The 17,693-nt window shown below is 46.9% G+C and overlaps 1 protein-coding gene across 5 annotated transcripts in view; it reads right to left on the reverse strand.

The window, feature by feature from the left end:
* Positions 1-17,693, reverse strand: part of SRCAP (Snf2 related CREBBP activator protein) — a 35,520-nt gene that overhangs the window by 3,145 nt on the left and 14,682 nt on the right. For 4 of the 5 annotated variants that reach the window (XM_058569597.1, XM_058569594.1, XM_058569595.1 and 1 more), the window contains exons 19-33: positions 15,644-15,813; positions 14,988-15,253; positions 14,491-14,775; positions 13,798-13,962; positions 13,334-13,519; positions 12,850-13,116; positions 11,021-12,507; positions 6,850-7,115; positions 6,508-6,710; positions 4,183-4,352; positions 3,835-4,031; positions 3,625-3,739; positions 3,296-3,415; positions 287-481; positions 47-130 (exon numbers count right to left, since the gene is read on the reverse strand). In XM_058569597.1, the coding sequence (XP_058425580.1) occupies positions 47-130; positions 287-481; positions 3,296-3,415; positions 3,625-3,739; positions 3,835-4,031; positions 4,183-4,352; positions 6,508-6,710; positions 6,850-7,115; positions 11,021-12,507; positions 12,850-13,116; positions 13,334-13,519; positions 13,798-13,962; positions 14,491-14,775; positions 14,988-15,253; positions 15,644-15,813 (4,176 nt within the window). The remainder of the gene's footprint in view (positions 1-46; positions 131-286; positions 482-3,295; positions 3,416-3,624; positions 3,740-3,834; positions 4,032-4,182; positions 4,353-6,507; positions 6,711-6,849; positions 7,116-11,020; positions 12,508-12,849; positions 13,117-13,333; positions 13,520-13,797; positions 13,963-14,490; positions 14,776-14,987; positions 15,254-15,643; positions 15,814-17,693) is intronic. The other variant, XM_058569598.1, reaches the window with a different exon arrangement.

The raw sequence follows: 17,693 nt of genomic DNA on the forward strand, positions 1-17,693 counted from the left end.
GAAAGCAGCAGCTTCCCACTTCCAACCTCACCCTAGAAATACTCACTTCTGCCTGCTTGAGTTCCTCTCGGCTCACCTCCTCCAGCGAGGCTTCCAGGAATTTCATGGCATAGCGCTCAATGGGGGTCAGCTGTGGGGAGGAGCAGTGGTGATGAACATAGGGACCTGGTGCCCAAGTCCCAACATCCTTGATTATTTTCACCAGGGAAAATAAAAGAAGGGTCACAGAGTCTACAGGAAGAAGTTGTGGAGGGTGAGGTTGAGAACTAGGGGATCCAACACTGACCTGTTCTACAAGGGCAGCAATTTCCTGCTCAGCCCGAGACATCTCCTCATCCTCAGGCCCAGGCCGACCAGCCTCTTCTCCCTCAACAGCAGGAAACCCATCATTCTCATTGAATTCTGCAAGCTCAGCCACCTGTTCAGCCTTGGCCTGGGTGGCTGCACGGATATCCTCTTCATCCTCCGCCCGACACAATGCCTGCAGAGGTGTGGGGAAGAAAAACCATGAGAATTAAAGAACTTTACATCTTGTGATTTGATTCTGGCAAAAATTTGAGACCAAGTTTATACCAAACCAGGTTTACAACAGAACTCAATTCTCTTCTGTCCCCCAGAGTTACCAAAGCAACTCACTGGTCCACAAAGGATGGAATGGATTTGACCAGGACTCTCACCAGGGACAAAGTAATTGTTTTAGGAGACCTCTAGCTCATACTGTCTTTCCGTTTAAGTTAGCCTTTAGATCTCTTTAGAAAAGCAGTCCCATAAAGTCAACATCACTAATCATCAGGGAAATGCAAATCAAAACTACACTAAGAGGGCCGGCCCCATGGCTTAGCGGTAGAGTGCCCGCGCTCCGCTACTGGCGGCCCGGGTTAGGATCCCAGGAGCACACCGACGCACTGCTTCTCCTGCCATGCTGAGGCCGTGTCCCACATACAGCAACTAGAAGGATGTGCAACTATGACAAACAACTATCTACTGGGGCTTTGGGGGCAAAAAAAAAAAGGAGGAGGATTGGCAATAGATGATAGCTCAGGGCTGGTCTTCCTCAGCAAAAAGAGGAGGATTAACGGATGTTAGCTCAGGGCTGATCTTCCTCACAAAAATAAATAAATAAATAAATATTTAAAAAAAAAAAAAAAAGGGCCAGCCCTGTGGCTTAGCGGTTAAGTGCGCGCACTCCGCTGCTGGCGGCCCGAGTTCGGATCCCAGGCGTGCACCAACGCACCGCTTCTCCGGCCATGCTCAGGCCGCGTCCCACATACAGCAACTAGAAGGATGTGCAGCTATGACATACAATAACCTACTGGGGCTTTGGGGGGAAAAAATAAATAAATAAAATCTTAAAAGAAAAAAAAAAACTACACTAAGATATCATCTTACACCCGTCAGAGTGGCTATAATCACCAAGACAAAAAATAACAAATGTTGGAGACATTATGGAGAAAAGGGAACCCTCATACACTGCTGGTAGGAATGCAAACTGGTGCAGCCTCTATGGAAAACAGTAGCGCAATTCCTCAAAAAATTAACAACAGAAATACCATATGACCCAGCTATCTCACTAATGGGTATTTATCCAAAGAACTTGAAAGCAACAATCCAAAGAGACTTATGCACCCCTATGTTCATTGCAGCATTATTCACTATAGCCAAGAAGTGGAAGCAACCCAAGTGTCCATCGCCTGATGATTGGATAAAGAAGATGTGGTATATATATACAGAACAGAATACCACTCAGCCATAAAAAAAGACAAAATTGTCCCAGTCACAACAACATGGATGGACCTTGAGGGTATTATGTTAAGTGAAATAAGCCAGACACAGAAAGACAAACACCATATGATTTCACTCATATGTGGAAGATAAACTAACACACAGAGAGAAGTCTGGTGGTTACCAGGGGGAAGGGGGTTGGAGAGTGGGCACAAGGGGTGAAGGGGCGCATTTATATGGTGACTAACAAATAATAATGTACAACTGAAACTTCACGTTATACAATATTACGATCTCAATAAAAAAAAAAAAAACCCATAATTCTTTTTTTGCACTGAGATACCTCATGACAGACTAACCACAGCAGATCTTTCCTGTGAGATGAATCTCCAGGTAGCTCACACCAAAGTCACTGTGGGAAGCAGCTGAGAACATGCTCAGCAAAGAGGAGAAGGCACTTGGTAGGGAAAAACATTTTCACAATACTCTACACCTGTAGTTCCTAAACATCTGTTGAAAAAATATAATGCCCAGACTTCACCCTCTAAAATCATGATTTAGTAGATTTTAAGAGGAGGCTCAGGGCCGGCTGTGGCTTAGCGGTTAAGTGCGCGTGCTCTGCTACTGGCGGCCCGGGTTCGGATCCCGGGCGCGCACCGACGCACCGCTTCTCAGGCCATGCTGAGGCCGCATCCCACATACAGCAACTAGAAGGATGTGCAACTATGACGTACAAGTATCTACTGGGGCTTTGGGGGGAAAAAAAAAAGGAGGAAGATTGGCAATAGATGTTAGTGCAGAGCAAGTCTTCCTCGGCAAAAAGAGGAGGATTAGCATGGATGTTAGCTCAGGGCTCATCTTCAATAAAATAAAATAAAACATTTAAAAAATATATTTATTAAGAGGCGGCTCAGGAATGAATCCTTTTAAAAGCTTTCCAAGTGATTCTATTATGCATCAATGTTTGGAAAATAAGAGTTTTATACCATGTACAAAGCACGTCTTACATCCACCATATTTAATCCTCAGTTACATCCTTCTCATTAGCATTTCAGAAAAGTGGAGGAGCCGGCCCCATGGCCTAGTGGTTAAGTTCAGGGCGCTCCACTTTTCGGCCCAGGTTCGGTTCCCGGGCGCAGACCTATACCACTTGTCGGCGACCACATGGCGGCAACCCACATACAAAATAGAGGAAAACCGGCACAGATGTTAGCTCTGGGAATCTTCCTCAAGCAAAAAGTGGAAGATTGGCAACAGATGTTAGCTCAGGGCGAATCTTCCTCAGCAAAGAAAAAAAATAAAAGCGGAAAGTGAGACTCAGAAGATTAAATAGACTTGGGTTAACAAACAATTATTAAGAAGTATTGTTGGAATTTAAACCTAGAACTGAGGACTCCAAATCCTGTCTTTTTTCTATGAAATCATGTGAACAAATAAGCAATCTACTCACAATCATCAAAGGCCAACTGTAATCTGGGAAACACTTCTTTTCCCCTGGACAAGCTCAACAGACTGAGACAACACATACTGTAACCATCAGCTCAACTCTACGGATTGCCCACTCTTTTTTCACCTGCTCCAGGATATGGGTCTGCTTGCTGGCCACAGTCTCTTCCTCGTCTTCAGGGACAGAGGGTACTGATGAGCCAGACGGCTCCTCCAGGGGCATATCAAACAGCTCTCGGATGGTCTGCTTTGGAGAGAACAGAGAGAAAAGTGTCAGAGTCAATGGAATGCTGGTGCCAGGTCTACAGCTATGAGGCTGATAGCTCTTAGAAGTATCAGAAGCGCCACCGGTTGAAAAGGCAGGTCTGTGGAGGCCAAAGCATCCTCTTTAATAAGCATGAGTAACTCCTACAGGCATAATAGTTCTCTCATGCACAAGCTGAAAGATCTTAGTACCTGTTTAAAATAGGCTGTGGTGAAGTTGCCTCCCTCAATGGCCATGTCTCCCAACATTCTTTTCTGATTTGCCTTTTTTAGAATGTTCTCCTCCACTGTCCGTTCACTGATAAGCCTACGGGGTGATGAAGGCCATGCGTAAACAGCCAAATACATCAATAAAACCCTATCAGCAAAGGGGAAGCAAGCTGAGGGGAAACTAGGCAATACCTATAGATGTGGACATCTCGAGTCTGGCCAATTCGATGACAGCGATCCTGGGCCTGAGCGTCCATGGTGGGATTCCAGTCGCTGTCATAAAAAACAACAGTGTCTGCTCCTGTCAGATTCACACCCACACCCCCACTCCGAGTCGAAAGGATGAAGCAGAATATGCGTTTGTCTGCATTGAATCGTTCCATCAAGGCCTAGAGAAAAAGTAAAAAAAGATAATATTGGGAGACATATCCTCAAAAACAGACCCAAGGCTTAGTGGGGCCCCTCCTGGGACCCCCAATGACTGGAAAAAGGAAACAGAAGCTGAGGTGAGCCTCTAAGGGCTGCAGATGCCTGGGTTACCTGTCTCTGTTCAACTCTAGTAGACCCATCCAGACGCAAGTAGAGGTGGCCGTGATAGGTGAGAAACTGCTCCAATACATCCAGCATTCGGGTCATCTGGGTGAATATGAGCACCCGGTGGCCCTCCGCCTTCAGCTGTCGCAAGAGCACTGCCAACGTTTGCAGCTTTCCTGAAGAAATATGAAGGGGTACAGGGAGCTGGCTATAAGCCAGAATGGGGAGAACACAGCACTGGAAGGCTGTAGTTGAAAGATAATCAAAGCTTTCGGCTAGGGTTGCAATTAGCCTCAGCAATTAGCCCAGCCTTTAAATATCAAAAATATTTAACTTCATATATTTTCTTCCCTTAAGAGTTCCCTCTTCAGTCTGCTCTTGACTTGGATCTAAGTTCTCTGAGTAGAACTAGGAATAGAGTAATATAGACCCTGAATGCGAAAAAAGGAATCCTCAGTGGTGTATGAGGAAGAGATCTTTAAGTAACACACTGAGTTAAACTAGCTGAAACACAGAACAGATTCACAGGATAGACATCAATAAATCTGATGATGGCATGGCTTATAGATAGGGATTGAAGGTCACTGAGCTCAGAACCATATAGGCAGGATCTTATGAGGTTATCTAGTTCAACTTTCCATCAAACAGAGAAATAACTTTTTTTGTGTGTGTGTAGTTAGCAAGATTAGCCCTGAGCTAACATCTGTTGCCAATCCTCTTTTTGCTGAGGAAGATTGGCCCTGGGCCAACATCGGTGCCCATCTTCCTCTACTTTTATATGGGACACCACCATAGCATGGCTTGACAAGCGGTGCGTCGGTCCGTACCCGGGATCTGAACCTGTGAACCCTGGGCCGGCGAAGCGGAGAACGCGAACTTAACGCAGCCACCAGGCTGCCCCACCCCCACTCCCTTTTTTTTTTCTTGCGAGGGAGACTAGGACTGAGCTAACATCTGTGCCAATCTTCCTCTATTTTGTATGTGAGATGCCTCCACAGCATAGCTTGATGAGTGGTGTGTAGGTCCGCACTCAGGATCCAAAGCCGGGAACCCCGGGCCGCTCAAGTGCAGTCTGCAAACTTAACCATTATGCCACCGGGCTGGCCCAAGAAAAATAACTTCTATAACATTTCTGGTAAGTCAGTTCAAACACTTTTAACAGACTTTCAATTCATCTACTCTGAACGATTTCAAATGTTATAAAATTACATTTTTACTAAAATATTTATTGAGCACATACTAGTAAAAATTCCGCTGGCTTTCTTATAGTCTAAGACATTTAGGAAATCTCCAAACATGTTACTATAGAAATATCTGTGTGCAAGGTTGTGGCAGAAACTATTCACTACTGTCCAACAGCCATTCTTGGTTAACAGAACCTGATGAACACTGTGGACACCTGACAGAGAGCCCTTGATCCCAGGGAAGGCAAGCCCCAACCAAACCCCAGAAGATGAATCATGACTGATCTAAATAGACCATAGTTCCTCTTTGCCATTTCCCTTTGTTAGTGACTGCTCTAGGGATGGGTATATGGCTCAATTTGAGCCAATGGACTGTGAAGCAAAGTCAACTGTCAGGATTTCTTTCCCAGAAAAAAAGAAAAACCTGCTAGGAGTGTTCTGTCTCAACCCCTTGCTTCCTGCTTCGAAGACAGATGTGCTCCCTGGAGTTATGGCAGTCATGTTAAGACCATGGAGAAATAAGCATAAGAGTAAAAAGATAAAGGCTAAGGACGGTAGGCAAGGTAGAAAGAGCAAAAGGTCCTGGGTCCATGAAGATACCACTAAGCTGCTGAACCAGCCACACTCCACTATTCTCAGAATTTCTCATTAAGTAAACAATAAATGCTCCTGTAGCTTAAGCCACTGTTGGTTGGTTTTCTGTTACTTGCTGCCAAATGCATTCTAATTAATAGGATTCTAACCAAAAGACAACGATCTTAGTCTTTTCCCAAAACAAAATTTACTGTTTACAGTTCAGTCTTATACTACACACACTTTTTTCTATAAATCTGAAAACTCTATGCTGTGCTATCCCATGCACTGTTGTATCCCAAATGATTAGTAAAATGTAATAGATGTTCAAAAAATAATCACTGAATGAATAAATGAGTTAGCACATTTTTTCAACTTGCATCAAATTCATGAATGCCAAGAATCCATCATAAGGCCTACATTTCTCCATCTTGCCCATAAGCATAACCTAAAAAACTCTCTAATGTTTAATGAAATCCACAGAGATCTTATGTACAGCATCCTTCTGATACAACAGTTTTGCTACTAAGACAGGAAAAGAGGTCAAGGGAGCATCACTGGCCAATGAACTCACCGCAATCATACTGGATGAGCCTCAAGTCAGGGAACTGCGTGCGCATGTTACACACAATACGGTGCAAAGGACGAGCCCGGGGCCAGAGCTCACAGGCCAATTGCTCCCGGAAGGCTGCCTGACGTGGGGCCAGCCAAGGAGGTGGGTGGCAGGCATGCAGGGAAGGGGGAGGTGCCTCCACAGGAGGCATGACAAAGATGAACCTGCAAAAGGAAGAAGGCAAGCAGTATAAAAGATGGAACTCTAAGAAGCCCCAGAAGTTAGCACCTTCACCAGCCCTAACCACTACATCCACTCAGAGGCCCCAAGACCCTCTTCCCATTAGCACTTAGCCCTGCCAACCTCTCAATGATTTCTGACAGCTGGTCTAGTCGTTGCTGGGGAAACAGTACAGCCTGGCGGGCAGCCTCGGTATAAGTCCAAAAGGTGGGATGGCTGGGGCCAGGAGAACGAGGGCCGATGGGGCTGGCAACAGGTTGGGGCAGGGTACAGAAATCCAGGACTTCAGTCCCATACACGGGTGCCAGGGCCCCATGAGCCTCACTAAGTTGGAAAATCCGTTCCAGGCGTTCAGACCGCTGCCGCTTCCGCTTTTCCTCCAGAGAGTCCTGGGAATGAGAGGAAAAAACACAGAAAAAGTAATCAGTGTCCTCATAGAAAACCTGACGGTTCCTCCCAGAATTAAACATAATCTATGGAAATCTTTTAAGACTAAAAAATACACTATGCTTTTAGTAGTTTTCCAAGTTGTCAATAATGGGAGTTATTCCCTTCACGATGTTAAATGAAATAACTTCTCTGCAAGAGAAAACTAATCTTTCTACACCACCAAAGCAGAACGCCTAAATATTCAAAATTAAGATTCACATATCCAACAAGCTTAGAGAATGGATGATCTCTGGGAATTTTCTTACATAATTCCAGAACATCCAAGTTAATTTATCTTCTTGCAGTGAATCCAAAACAATTATTAAAAGCCTTCCTCAGGGCCAGCCCCGTGGCTTAGCAGTTGAGTGGGCGCGCTCCGCTGTTGGCGGCCTGGGTTCGGATCCTGGGCGCGCACCGACGCACTGCTTCTCCAGCCATGCTGAGGCCAAGTCCCACATACAGCAACTAGAAGGACGTGCAGCTATGACATACAACTATCTACTGGGGCTTTGGGGAAAAAAAATAAATAAATAAAATTTAAAAAAAAAGCCTTCCTCAAATCACTGACCAGGATACAAAGGGGCTAACCAAATCCACAGCAGGCAGACTTCTGCCAAGGGCCATACTGGAATGGGGTGGGATGAGAACAGCTAACTAGATATCTAGGTATCATCACCCTGAGAGAGAAAATGGGAGTGCCTTAGCAGACAGGAAATCTGCATGACTTTGACCCGCTCCTTTCCCATCTCTGTGTTTCCGGTTTCACAGGCTATAAAACCACCAAACTTTTTTCTTTTGTAGCACTTATCACACTTGTTGTTTTACATTTGTATGATTCTTTGATTAATGTCTTCTAGCTACTAAACTATAAGCCCCATGTAACATGAGCCATGTCTGATCTTGCTTACTATAATCACCCAGTATCTAGCTCAGTATTTGACACAAAGTAGGCTCTCAATAAATATGTGTCATTAGGCGCCAGCCCGGTAGCGTAGTGGTTAAGTTCATGAGCTCCACTTCGGCAGCCTGGGGTTTGCAGGTTCGGATCCCAGGCGCGGACCTATGCACTGCTCATCAAGTCATGTTGTGGCAGAATCCCACATATAAAGTGGAAAAGGATGGGCACGGGTGTTAGCTCACGGCCAATCTTCCTCAGCAAAAAGAGGGAAGACTGGGGCAGGCCCGGTGGCACAGCGGTTAAGTGTGCGCACTCTGCTTTTGTGGCCCAGGGTTCCCAGGTTCGGATCCCGGAAGTGCAAAGACACACCGCTTGTTAAGCCATGCCGTGGTGGCATCCCATATAAAGTAGAGGGAGATAGGCACAGATGTTAGCCCAGGGCCAATCTTCCTCAAGAAAAAAGGGAACGATTGGCATCGGATGTTAGCTCAGGGCTAGTCCTCCTCCCAAAAAAAAAAAAAGAGGGAAGACTGGCAACAGATGTTAGCTCAGGGCCAATCTTCCTCACCAAAATAAATATCTCTTATTCGAATAAACAAATAATGAAGGAGACTGGACCCCAGTAGATGGTCCTGAAAAAAAGCAGTGTCCCAAATCTCCCCTCTTGACTGCTACCTTAAGCTTGACCTCTTGGCTCCTGTTGATCTAAGTGAGGAAGGAAAGCATCCCCGCAGAGGGAAAGATCAATAGAGGCCAGCTCTAAAAAGTAGTAGCAAGGGAGAAAATATTTGCAAATCATGTATTTGAAAAGGGACTTGTAACCAGAATAAAGAACTCTTACAATTCAATAATAAAAAAATTAACCCAATTAAAAAGAGGAAAGGATCTGAACAGACATTTCTTGAAGGAAGATACACAAATGGCCGACAACCAGTGAAAAGATGCTCAACATCATTAGCCATCAGGAAAATTCAAATCAAAACCATAAGATTCAAACTCACTAGGATGGCTACAATCAGTAAAGGACAATAACAAGTGTTAGCAAAGATGTGGAGAACCTAGACCCCGTACAGGCTGTTGGTGGAAATGTAAAATGATATTGCCACTTTGGAAAAATAGTTTGGCAGTTCTTCAAATAGTTCAACATAGTTACCATATGACCCAGCAATCCCATGTCTAGGTATACATCCACTATGACTGAAAACATATGAAAACACACAAAATCTTATACATGAATGTTCACAGCAACATTATTCTTAACAGCCAAAAAGAAATAATCCAAATGTCCCCATCAACTGAGGAACAGATATATAAAATGTGGTAGATCCATACAATGGAATATTATTCAACAATAAAAAGAAATGAAGTATTGATATATGCTGTAACATGGATGAACCTCAAAAACATTAAGTGAAAAAAGCCAGTCACAAAAGACCATATATTATATGACTCCACAGGCAAATCTATAGACAGAACATAGACTAGAGGTTACCTAGAGCTAGGAGGGACAGAGAGGTTAGGGGATGACGGCTAAGGGTGTGAGGTTTCTTTTTAGGGCTATGAAAATGTTCTAAAGTTGATTGTGGTGATGGTTGCACAACTCTGCAAAAATACTAAAAGCCACTAAACTGTACACACTTTAAATGGTTGGACTGTATGGTATGTGATTTATATGTCAAACTGTTTAAAAAAAAAAACAGTGCCAAGGAGCCAGCCCAATGGCATAGCAGTTAAGTTAGCGTGCTCTGCTTCAGCGTCCCAGGGTTCACAGGTTCGGATCCCGGGGGCGGACCAACACACCGCTTGTCAAGCCACGCTGTGGCAGCGTCCCACATAAAGTAGAGAAAGATGGGCATGATGTCAGCCCAGGGCCAATCTTCCTTAGCAAAAAGAGGAGGGTTGGCATCGGATGTTAGCTCAGGGTTAATCTTCCCCACAAAAAAAACAAAAAAACAAAAACAGTGTCAAGAAGCTGCTACCTACTTGCAGAGCAACAAAATTTAGCACAGACCGTGGAGTTACCACCCTTGGACTAGGATCTAGGGCCTCTTGTCTCTACTTCCAACAAGCCAGACCAACCTGGCAGCATTAGAAAAAGAGCAAAGGCGGAGTCAGTGGCACTGATGGAGGGTGAGGAACTGAGGAAAAGAACAAGCAACAGCTCTGACAGCAGAGTGAGAAAAAGACAAGACGGCCTGGAGGAACTCCCTAGATCTTTCTTCCTATTTGTTCCTGGATTATTTACTCTGGGTTTTAAGTTTAACTTAGCCAAACATATACAGAACTACATATATGATAGAAAAAAAATGGCCAACAGTTCATGAAAGGCCAGGGAACAGAGTTTCTCTTATTGCCCACTTAATCACCTCGGAGATAAAAAACTACAAGAGATGACTGTCAAAGTCAGAGGCTCATCATGATCTTGAGGGAACTGTATTCCATGGTGTCACCCCTCCCTTCAAATATTTGATGATGGTGGTGGTTTTAACAACTGAGAAAAGTCTTCCTATCTCTGAGGACTCCCCCTTGTGGGGAAGAGAAGGCAATGGACTCAGGCCATCTTTGTTCTCAAAAGTTGCGTAATCTTTGTAACATCATTTAGTGGCCTAGTTTCTTCATCTGTAAAATGAGGCAATTAGATGCTAACGCTAACTCAAAAAAGTAAGCAAGAACCAAAGAGACCAACAGCAACAAGGATTTGAACGCATCAGTGATAAATAGTTTTAAAAGCACATTAGATCCTCAATTACCCCTCTGAGAAAGGCAGAACATGATTATTCCCATTTTACAGATAAAAGTACAGACTCAGGGAAGAGAAGGGACTTGTCCAATAGCACTCAGGTATACAAAACCAGGCTTTGTAATTTACCAACATAAAAGTGACATTCTTCTATCCCATCCACTCTACCAACATTCCAAAGAAAACTCAACTTCCTGTTTCCTCTCCTTTGAGGCAATAAAACTTACCAGATAGAAAGGGGAACGAGGTGGTGGTGGGGGCTGGCGACGAGGCCGGGGACCACTGAACGAGGTAGCAGTGGAGGGAGGGCTGGGGGGACCAGAGCGCAATGTCAGTGTCTCAGGCTCATCCTTGGAAACAGGCAGCCGGGATACCATGGTGACAGGCAAAGGAGTAGCGCCAGATGCCGAAACCACAAGGGAGGATGCCTGGGAAGCTGTGGCCTGTGTCGAGGCTGGGGCCAGAGCCAGAGTCTGAGCTGCAGTTGGGCCCAAGGTGGGCAATGGAACTGGGGCTGGGCTCAAGGTCAGTGCTTGCACTGAAGCTGGGGCCAGGAGTGAAGCAGATGACGATACCGGAGCTAAAGTCAGCGTGTGAGCTGGGGCCGGGCCCATCGGAGAAGCTGGAGCCAGAGACAGCGTCTGAGATGGACCCAGTGGTGGTCCTGGTGCCAAAGACAGTGTCTGGGCTGGAGCTGGTACGAGGGATGATGCTGGAGTCAATGACAATGTCTGAGCTGGAAAGGGCCCCTGGGGGTTCCCCGTTCCCAAAGAGAGTGTCTGAGAAGGAGACGAGCCACCAAGAGTGGATGCTAAAGTTGGAGCTAAGGCCAGTGTCTGCGTAGAAGCTGGGCTCGAAAGAGGTAACGGAACCGGGGCTGGTACCATAGTTTGAGTTGATGATGGAGCCAACACAGTAGCTGGGCCTGGCACCAGTGAAGAAGCTGAGGCTAAAGGAGTTCCTGGAGTAGGTGATGAAGCCAGAACTGGAACTGGAGTCTGCGATGGAGCCAGTACAGGAGGACCTGGCGATGGAGCCAGGACTGGAAGAGGAGCCAGAGAAGGAGCTGGAGAAGGAGCCAGGATTGCTGTCTGTGGAGCCACCATGGGAGCCAGAGAGGTGGCTAGAGCCTGAGATGCAGAAGGTGGTGGAGCCAGAAGGGAAGCCTGAGCTGGAGCTGGATTTGGTGCTGCCGAAAAAGGACTGGCCAGAGCAGAAGCTGGCACCAGGACAGGTGAACATGCTGGGGCTACGGCTGAGTTCAACCCTGGAACATGTGAAGAGGCTGGAGCCAACAACAGCGGGTGACCAGGTGCCTGAGATGGGGACAGGGATGGAGTTGTGGCCAAACCCAGAGTCAAGGCTGACGCGGATGGGGAAGCCCCAGCTGGTGCCAAAGAGGGAGGTCCAGGAGCCGCTGAGACAACAGGTGCCAGTGCTGGAGTCACATTGGTCAAGAGAGCTGGGCCCGAAGCCGAAACAGGCAAGGGGGTTGAGATGGGGATGGTGACTGGAGCGGAGGCTGGGGCAGGAAGCGTCGAGGAGACAGAGATGGGGAGTGAAGATGACACTGGAACTGAGACTGTAGAAGACACAGGACTAGCGAGGGGAGAGGAGTTGGGAACTGGCATTGGAGAGGAGACTGGTCCAGGGAGTGAGGATGGCACAGGGAGAGGAGAAGAGATGGTCAAGGGAGCAGCTCCGGGTGTTGAAACTGTGGAGACAGAGAATGAGTTAGCCCCAGAATTCTTTCTTGCTCCTTCTATTACCCTGTCCCGCCCTTTCCCTTACCCCCCAGCTTCACCTGTTTCCCAAAAAACCTTCACTCCCACACCAGGAGGTCAAAGATTCAAGGAATCTGACATTTCCTTTCCCTCCAAGGTTCCAACAAATATATCTTGGAATTAGGCCAGGGCTCAGTAGCCCAGTTCTGCAGCCCACTGCAAAAGCAATCAGTACACTGATAATAAAGAGATCTGTTGTGACTAAGAAACCCTCAGGGCCACCTTAGCTCCCTTCCTGGAAAAAATGCCTGGCCTCAGCCACCTGGACTCACCATTGACTTCGGGTGAAGGACTGTGGACCAGCTTGAGAAGGGGCCTGACCAGAGTGGACGTGGGTATGGGGGTCCGGGCAGTACCCAGAGTAGTTGTCGGTAGTCGGCCAGGGGTTAATGTGGGACGTGGAGTCAACACAGCTGGAAGCCCAGAGCTCGGAGGCCGGGGTGCTGGGGCCAATGGAGGAACAGGAGTCAGTCCATCCCGAGGGGCCTGTCTCACTACAATCTTCACCACGCCTGTATTATTCACCATGGTTGGTGGCACTGCAAGAGGAAGCTACATTGAGGGGAAGGTAGAAAAGAAACAAGAGACCCAAAGGATGGAAGAAGTCCAGGGGCAGGAAAGGGTAGCAGAAAGATATCAGAGATACTGGCAAGGGAAAACAACACTGAGGGAAGGTTGGACAGACAGCAGCCCAGGGTATGCCTGAAGGACCAAGGCCAGTAAGGGCTAAGTAAGTAGGAAGGCCAAGAGCCTCACCCTGGTTAGCAGCAAGCGGAAGGCTGAGGCCAGTGGGGGCAGGGGTGGTGCTGGGGGTCGAAGAAGGCAGCACAGAGACAGGGGTAGGGCCAGGGGTCGGGGCCACGGCCTGGATGAGGGCCACATGGGCAGGCTGGCTGATGAGGTGGTGCTGCCCCCCTGCTGACACCAGGTGCACCACATTCCCTGGGTTAAGGGAAGAGAGAAAGAGAGAGAGAAGCAGCCATCAGCTGGAGGACGGCAGAGGCAAGGGCGAGAGGAGAGAGAAAGAACAGAGAGAAGATAACTTTTCTAGAATGACCTCATCCCTATCTTTATCAAAAGACCCCCTCCAACCATTCCCCTATGGCCCCACCCACCCAAAGCTAGGGAAAGAAACATAAAGGCTGACATCTGAAAAGAGCCACAAAAACAAGGGAACAAGGAAGAGGAAAAAGGCAGGACAGGGGATGGGTTTTACCTACTTTGCAGCGGGCGGGGCTGCCCCACAGCAAGCTGGCGCACCTGGGCACCAGTCAAAGTCAGCTTGTTGCCCTGGATTTGGAAGGTGAGAGGTTTGCTTCCCCCTGCACTAGTCACTGGACGTTGTGCCAGTGAGGCCAACTGCCCGATGCTGACCACTTCGCCTGCTATGAACAAAGAAGGGACTTCATGTACACAGAGCTCACTCTGCTCAACGCCATATCGCAGACCCTCATGAGGCACAAGTCTCCAGTTCCTCCAACCCATCCCCTCAATTTACCATGTTCCAACAAACTCGGCCTTGTTCTACAGCATTTGAACTTTTGACATGCTACTCCTTCCAATCCCACTTGTTTGCTTAGCCATCTCCTTCACATCCTCTAATGACCTGCCACCACACTGAGCTAATCACCACCTCCTCCTCCTACATTGCCCTTTTACCCCAAGTAATTTTCTCTTGCTAGACTTACCACTGTTTACTTATCCATGTGTCATCTCCCCCACTAGACTGTGAACTCCTTGAGGGCTCTTACCTGATTATGAATTACCAACGTTTGGCAACATACCTAATACATATGTTAGCTACCTAGAATTTGATACTCTCGTATCCCCAAGTCTTTCTTCTCCGGCTCCACGGCATATAAGCCCTCCTCCCATCTCAAGTCTCTCACCCTCACAGAGCCCTGGGAACTTACAGGGCAGGCGAGCCTGCATATCAGGAGATAGGATGAGGCGCTGTGGTGCAGGAGTAGGACCTGGCACCGCCGTGGTGGCGGTGGCTGTGGTTGTAGAGGTGGTGGTGGCAGCAGCAGAAGGGAAGGTGTAGCCTGGTGGCACTGTCAGGGGCTTCAAAAGGCTGGAGGAGCCTGGGGGTGGGGCAGGGCTCAGGCGAACAGGGGCAGGTGGGGCCGGCTTCAGAGACAGGGTTGGCGTGAGAGGCCGTGAGGTCCCACTCAGGACCCCCAGAGGGGATGGCAACACTGTAGACACAAAGCAAACACCTGTCAGATATACCCTGACTAGAACCTTGCCCTGCTCCCAGAAGCCTCCATACATACTCTTTTCCGGCCCATCAAAACACCACATCCGTCTCCAACACAGCTTCTCAAACACTCTAATTCCACTACTTCTTCCCTAATCTGAACAATCTGCCTGAAGTACCCCCCAGCATCCTGGCTCCCTTGCAACTTACCCTGGGGGAGAGAACCACTGTTTGGCTGCAGTGGGGGCAACAGAACAGGGCCAGGAGGCCGGGATGCTGGAATAAGTGGGGCTCCGGCAGGCGAGGCCGACACCATCAGTGGTGCTGGCAGCACTGGGGGGGTTGGACCAGGGGTGGGCTGGGCTGAGAGCTCAGGGCCTGGAGGGGGTCGGACTGGGACATGGCCCAGGGGGGTCCGTGGGCTGTTCACCACCACCACTGTCCGGCCTTCTTGCTTGGGCACTGGCTGCAGCATCCTATGAGGGAAAAAAGTGGTGGGTAGGCAGGAAGGGAGAATAAGGAGTAAGAAAAGAAAGGAATAAGGAAAATGATGCAGAAATACAGACAGAGATTATAAAAGCAAAGCGGGGAGAGGGAAAAGACCCAAAGGAGAAAGACAGAAAGAAATTCAAGATAATCAAAAAGTACCAAACAGAGAGAGGGGAAAAAAAATCTGTGAAAACACAAAAGCCTAGGACCCTCTGCTAGTTATTCTCTCCCCCAATCCATTCATAGTATTTTGCATCCAACCAATGCAAAAGTTGGCCTAGTCTCCAACTCTTTCTTTTCCATGCCAATTTCCCCTGGCCAGCTAGAGCCACTTCTTCTAGGCACCCATACCCCCTTATTCCTCAGCCCTAGAGTACCTGTTGACCTTCATCTTGACTGGCTTGGGCCGAGGTGGGGGGTCAGGAGCAGTAGCCACCTCTAGCAGTACCCGGCGGGAGAGGCGGTGCCGGGGTAGAAATGTGTCAGCCTCGTATCTTGAGATGCGACCCTCCAGGCCAATAAGATCAAACCGACCCATGTCTATCCGCTGGCACAAAAATGAACACAAAAGCATAATGTCAAAGGAACCAGTGTGGCAATGATTTCTGGGATATGACACTAAAAGCAAAGGCAACAAAAGAAAAAATTGATAGATCAGACTGCATCAAAGGACACTATCTACAGAGTGAAAAGGCAACCCACAGAATGGGACAAAATATTTGCAAATCATCTATCTGGTAAGGGATTAACATCCAGAACATATAAAGAACTCCTACAAGTCAATGACAAAAATACAAACAACTCAATAAAAAAATCTGCAAAGGTCTTGAACAGACATTTCTCCAAATAAAATACACGATAAGTACACGAAAAGATGCTCCCTATCACTAATCATCAGGGAAATGAAAATAAAAATCAGTGAGATACCATCATACCCATTAAGATAGCTATTATCAAAAAACCAAAACAACAGGTGTTGACAATGATCTACAGAAATTTGAACCCTTGTGAACTGCTGGTAGCAATGTAAAATGGTGTAGCCAATATGGAAAACAGTGTGGCGGTTACTCAAAAAATTAAAAATAGAATTACCCTACGATCCAGCAATTCTACTTCTGGGTATAGACCCAAAAGAATTTAAAGCAGGGACTTGAACAGATATTTATACATCTATGTTCATAGCAGCATTATTCACAATAGCTAAAAGGTAGAAGCAACCCAAGTGCCCACTGACAGATGAATGGATAAACAAAACACGATATATATGTATGTGTGTGTGTGTGTGTACGTATGTACACACACACACACACAGAAAACGGAATACTACTCCATATTAAAAAGGAAATCCTGGGGCCGGCCCAGTGGCGCAAGACATTAAGTGCATGCGCTCCGTTGCAGCAGCCCGGGGTTCGCCAGTTTGGATCCCGGGCGTGCACCGACACACCGCTTATTAAGCCACGCTGTGGCAGCGTCCCATATAAAGTAGAGGAAGATGGGCACAGATGTTAGCCCAGGGCGTCTTCCTCAGCAAAAAAAGGAGGAGGATTGGCATTGGATGTTAGCTTATCCAATGCCAAAAAAAAAGAAAATCCAATGCACAAAAAAAAAAAAAAGGAAATCTGATACATGCTACAACATGGATGAACCTCGAAGACATTCAGCAAAGCAAAATAAGCCAGTCACAAAAGGACAAGTACTACATGATCCATTTATATGAAGTACCTAGAGTAGTCAAATTTATAGAGACAGAAAGTAGAGTGGTAGCTGCCAACGGATGGGGGAAGGGCAAAAATGGAGAATTATCATTTAATGGGTATGGAGTTTCAGTTTGGAAAGATGAAAAAAGTTCTCAAGATGGATGATGCTGATGGTTGCACAACAATGTGAATGTAGTTAATGCCAATGAACCATACGCTTAAAAATGATTAAAAGGGTAAAATTTGTTATGTGAATTTTAACACAATAAAAACAAAAGTTGCAGGGGAGGTGGGAAGTGGCCAAAAAGAGGGAAGAAACAGGAAAACAAAATAGTATTTAGGTATTTTTAATATGCCAGGCACTTCCAAAAATATTAACACAACTCTCACAAACATACACAGAATAAAGCCTTATAATCCCTATTTTGAAAGCCAAGCAAATTTAGGGTTAGAAGTTAATAATTAGTTTGCCTGAAGGCACATGGCTAGAAAACAATGAAACTAAGGCAATAGTTCCAACATGATGAGAGAAGTAAAGATGCAAAAGGTCAGACTCTAGCCTAAAGAAAAGAGGTGCAGGGGCTGGCCCCGTGGCTTGGCGGTTAAGTGCTCATGCTCCGCTACTGGCGGCCCGGGTTCGGATCCCAGGCGCGCACTGGCGCACTGCTTCTCCGGCCATGCTGAGGCCGTGTCCCACATACAGCAACTAGAAGGATGTGCAACTATGACA

Source organism: Diceros bicornis, chromosome 26 (assembly GCF_020826845.1).
Source record: "Diceros bicornis minor isolate mBicDic1 chromosome 26, mDicBic1.mat.cur, whole genome shotgun sequence".
NCBI classification, from domain to species: Eukaryota; Metazoa; Chordata; class Mammalia; order Perissodactyla; family Rhinocerotidae; genus Diceros; species Diceros bicornis.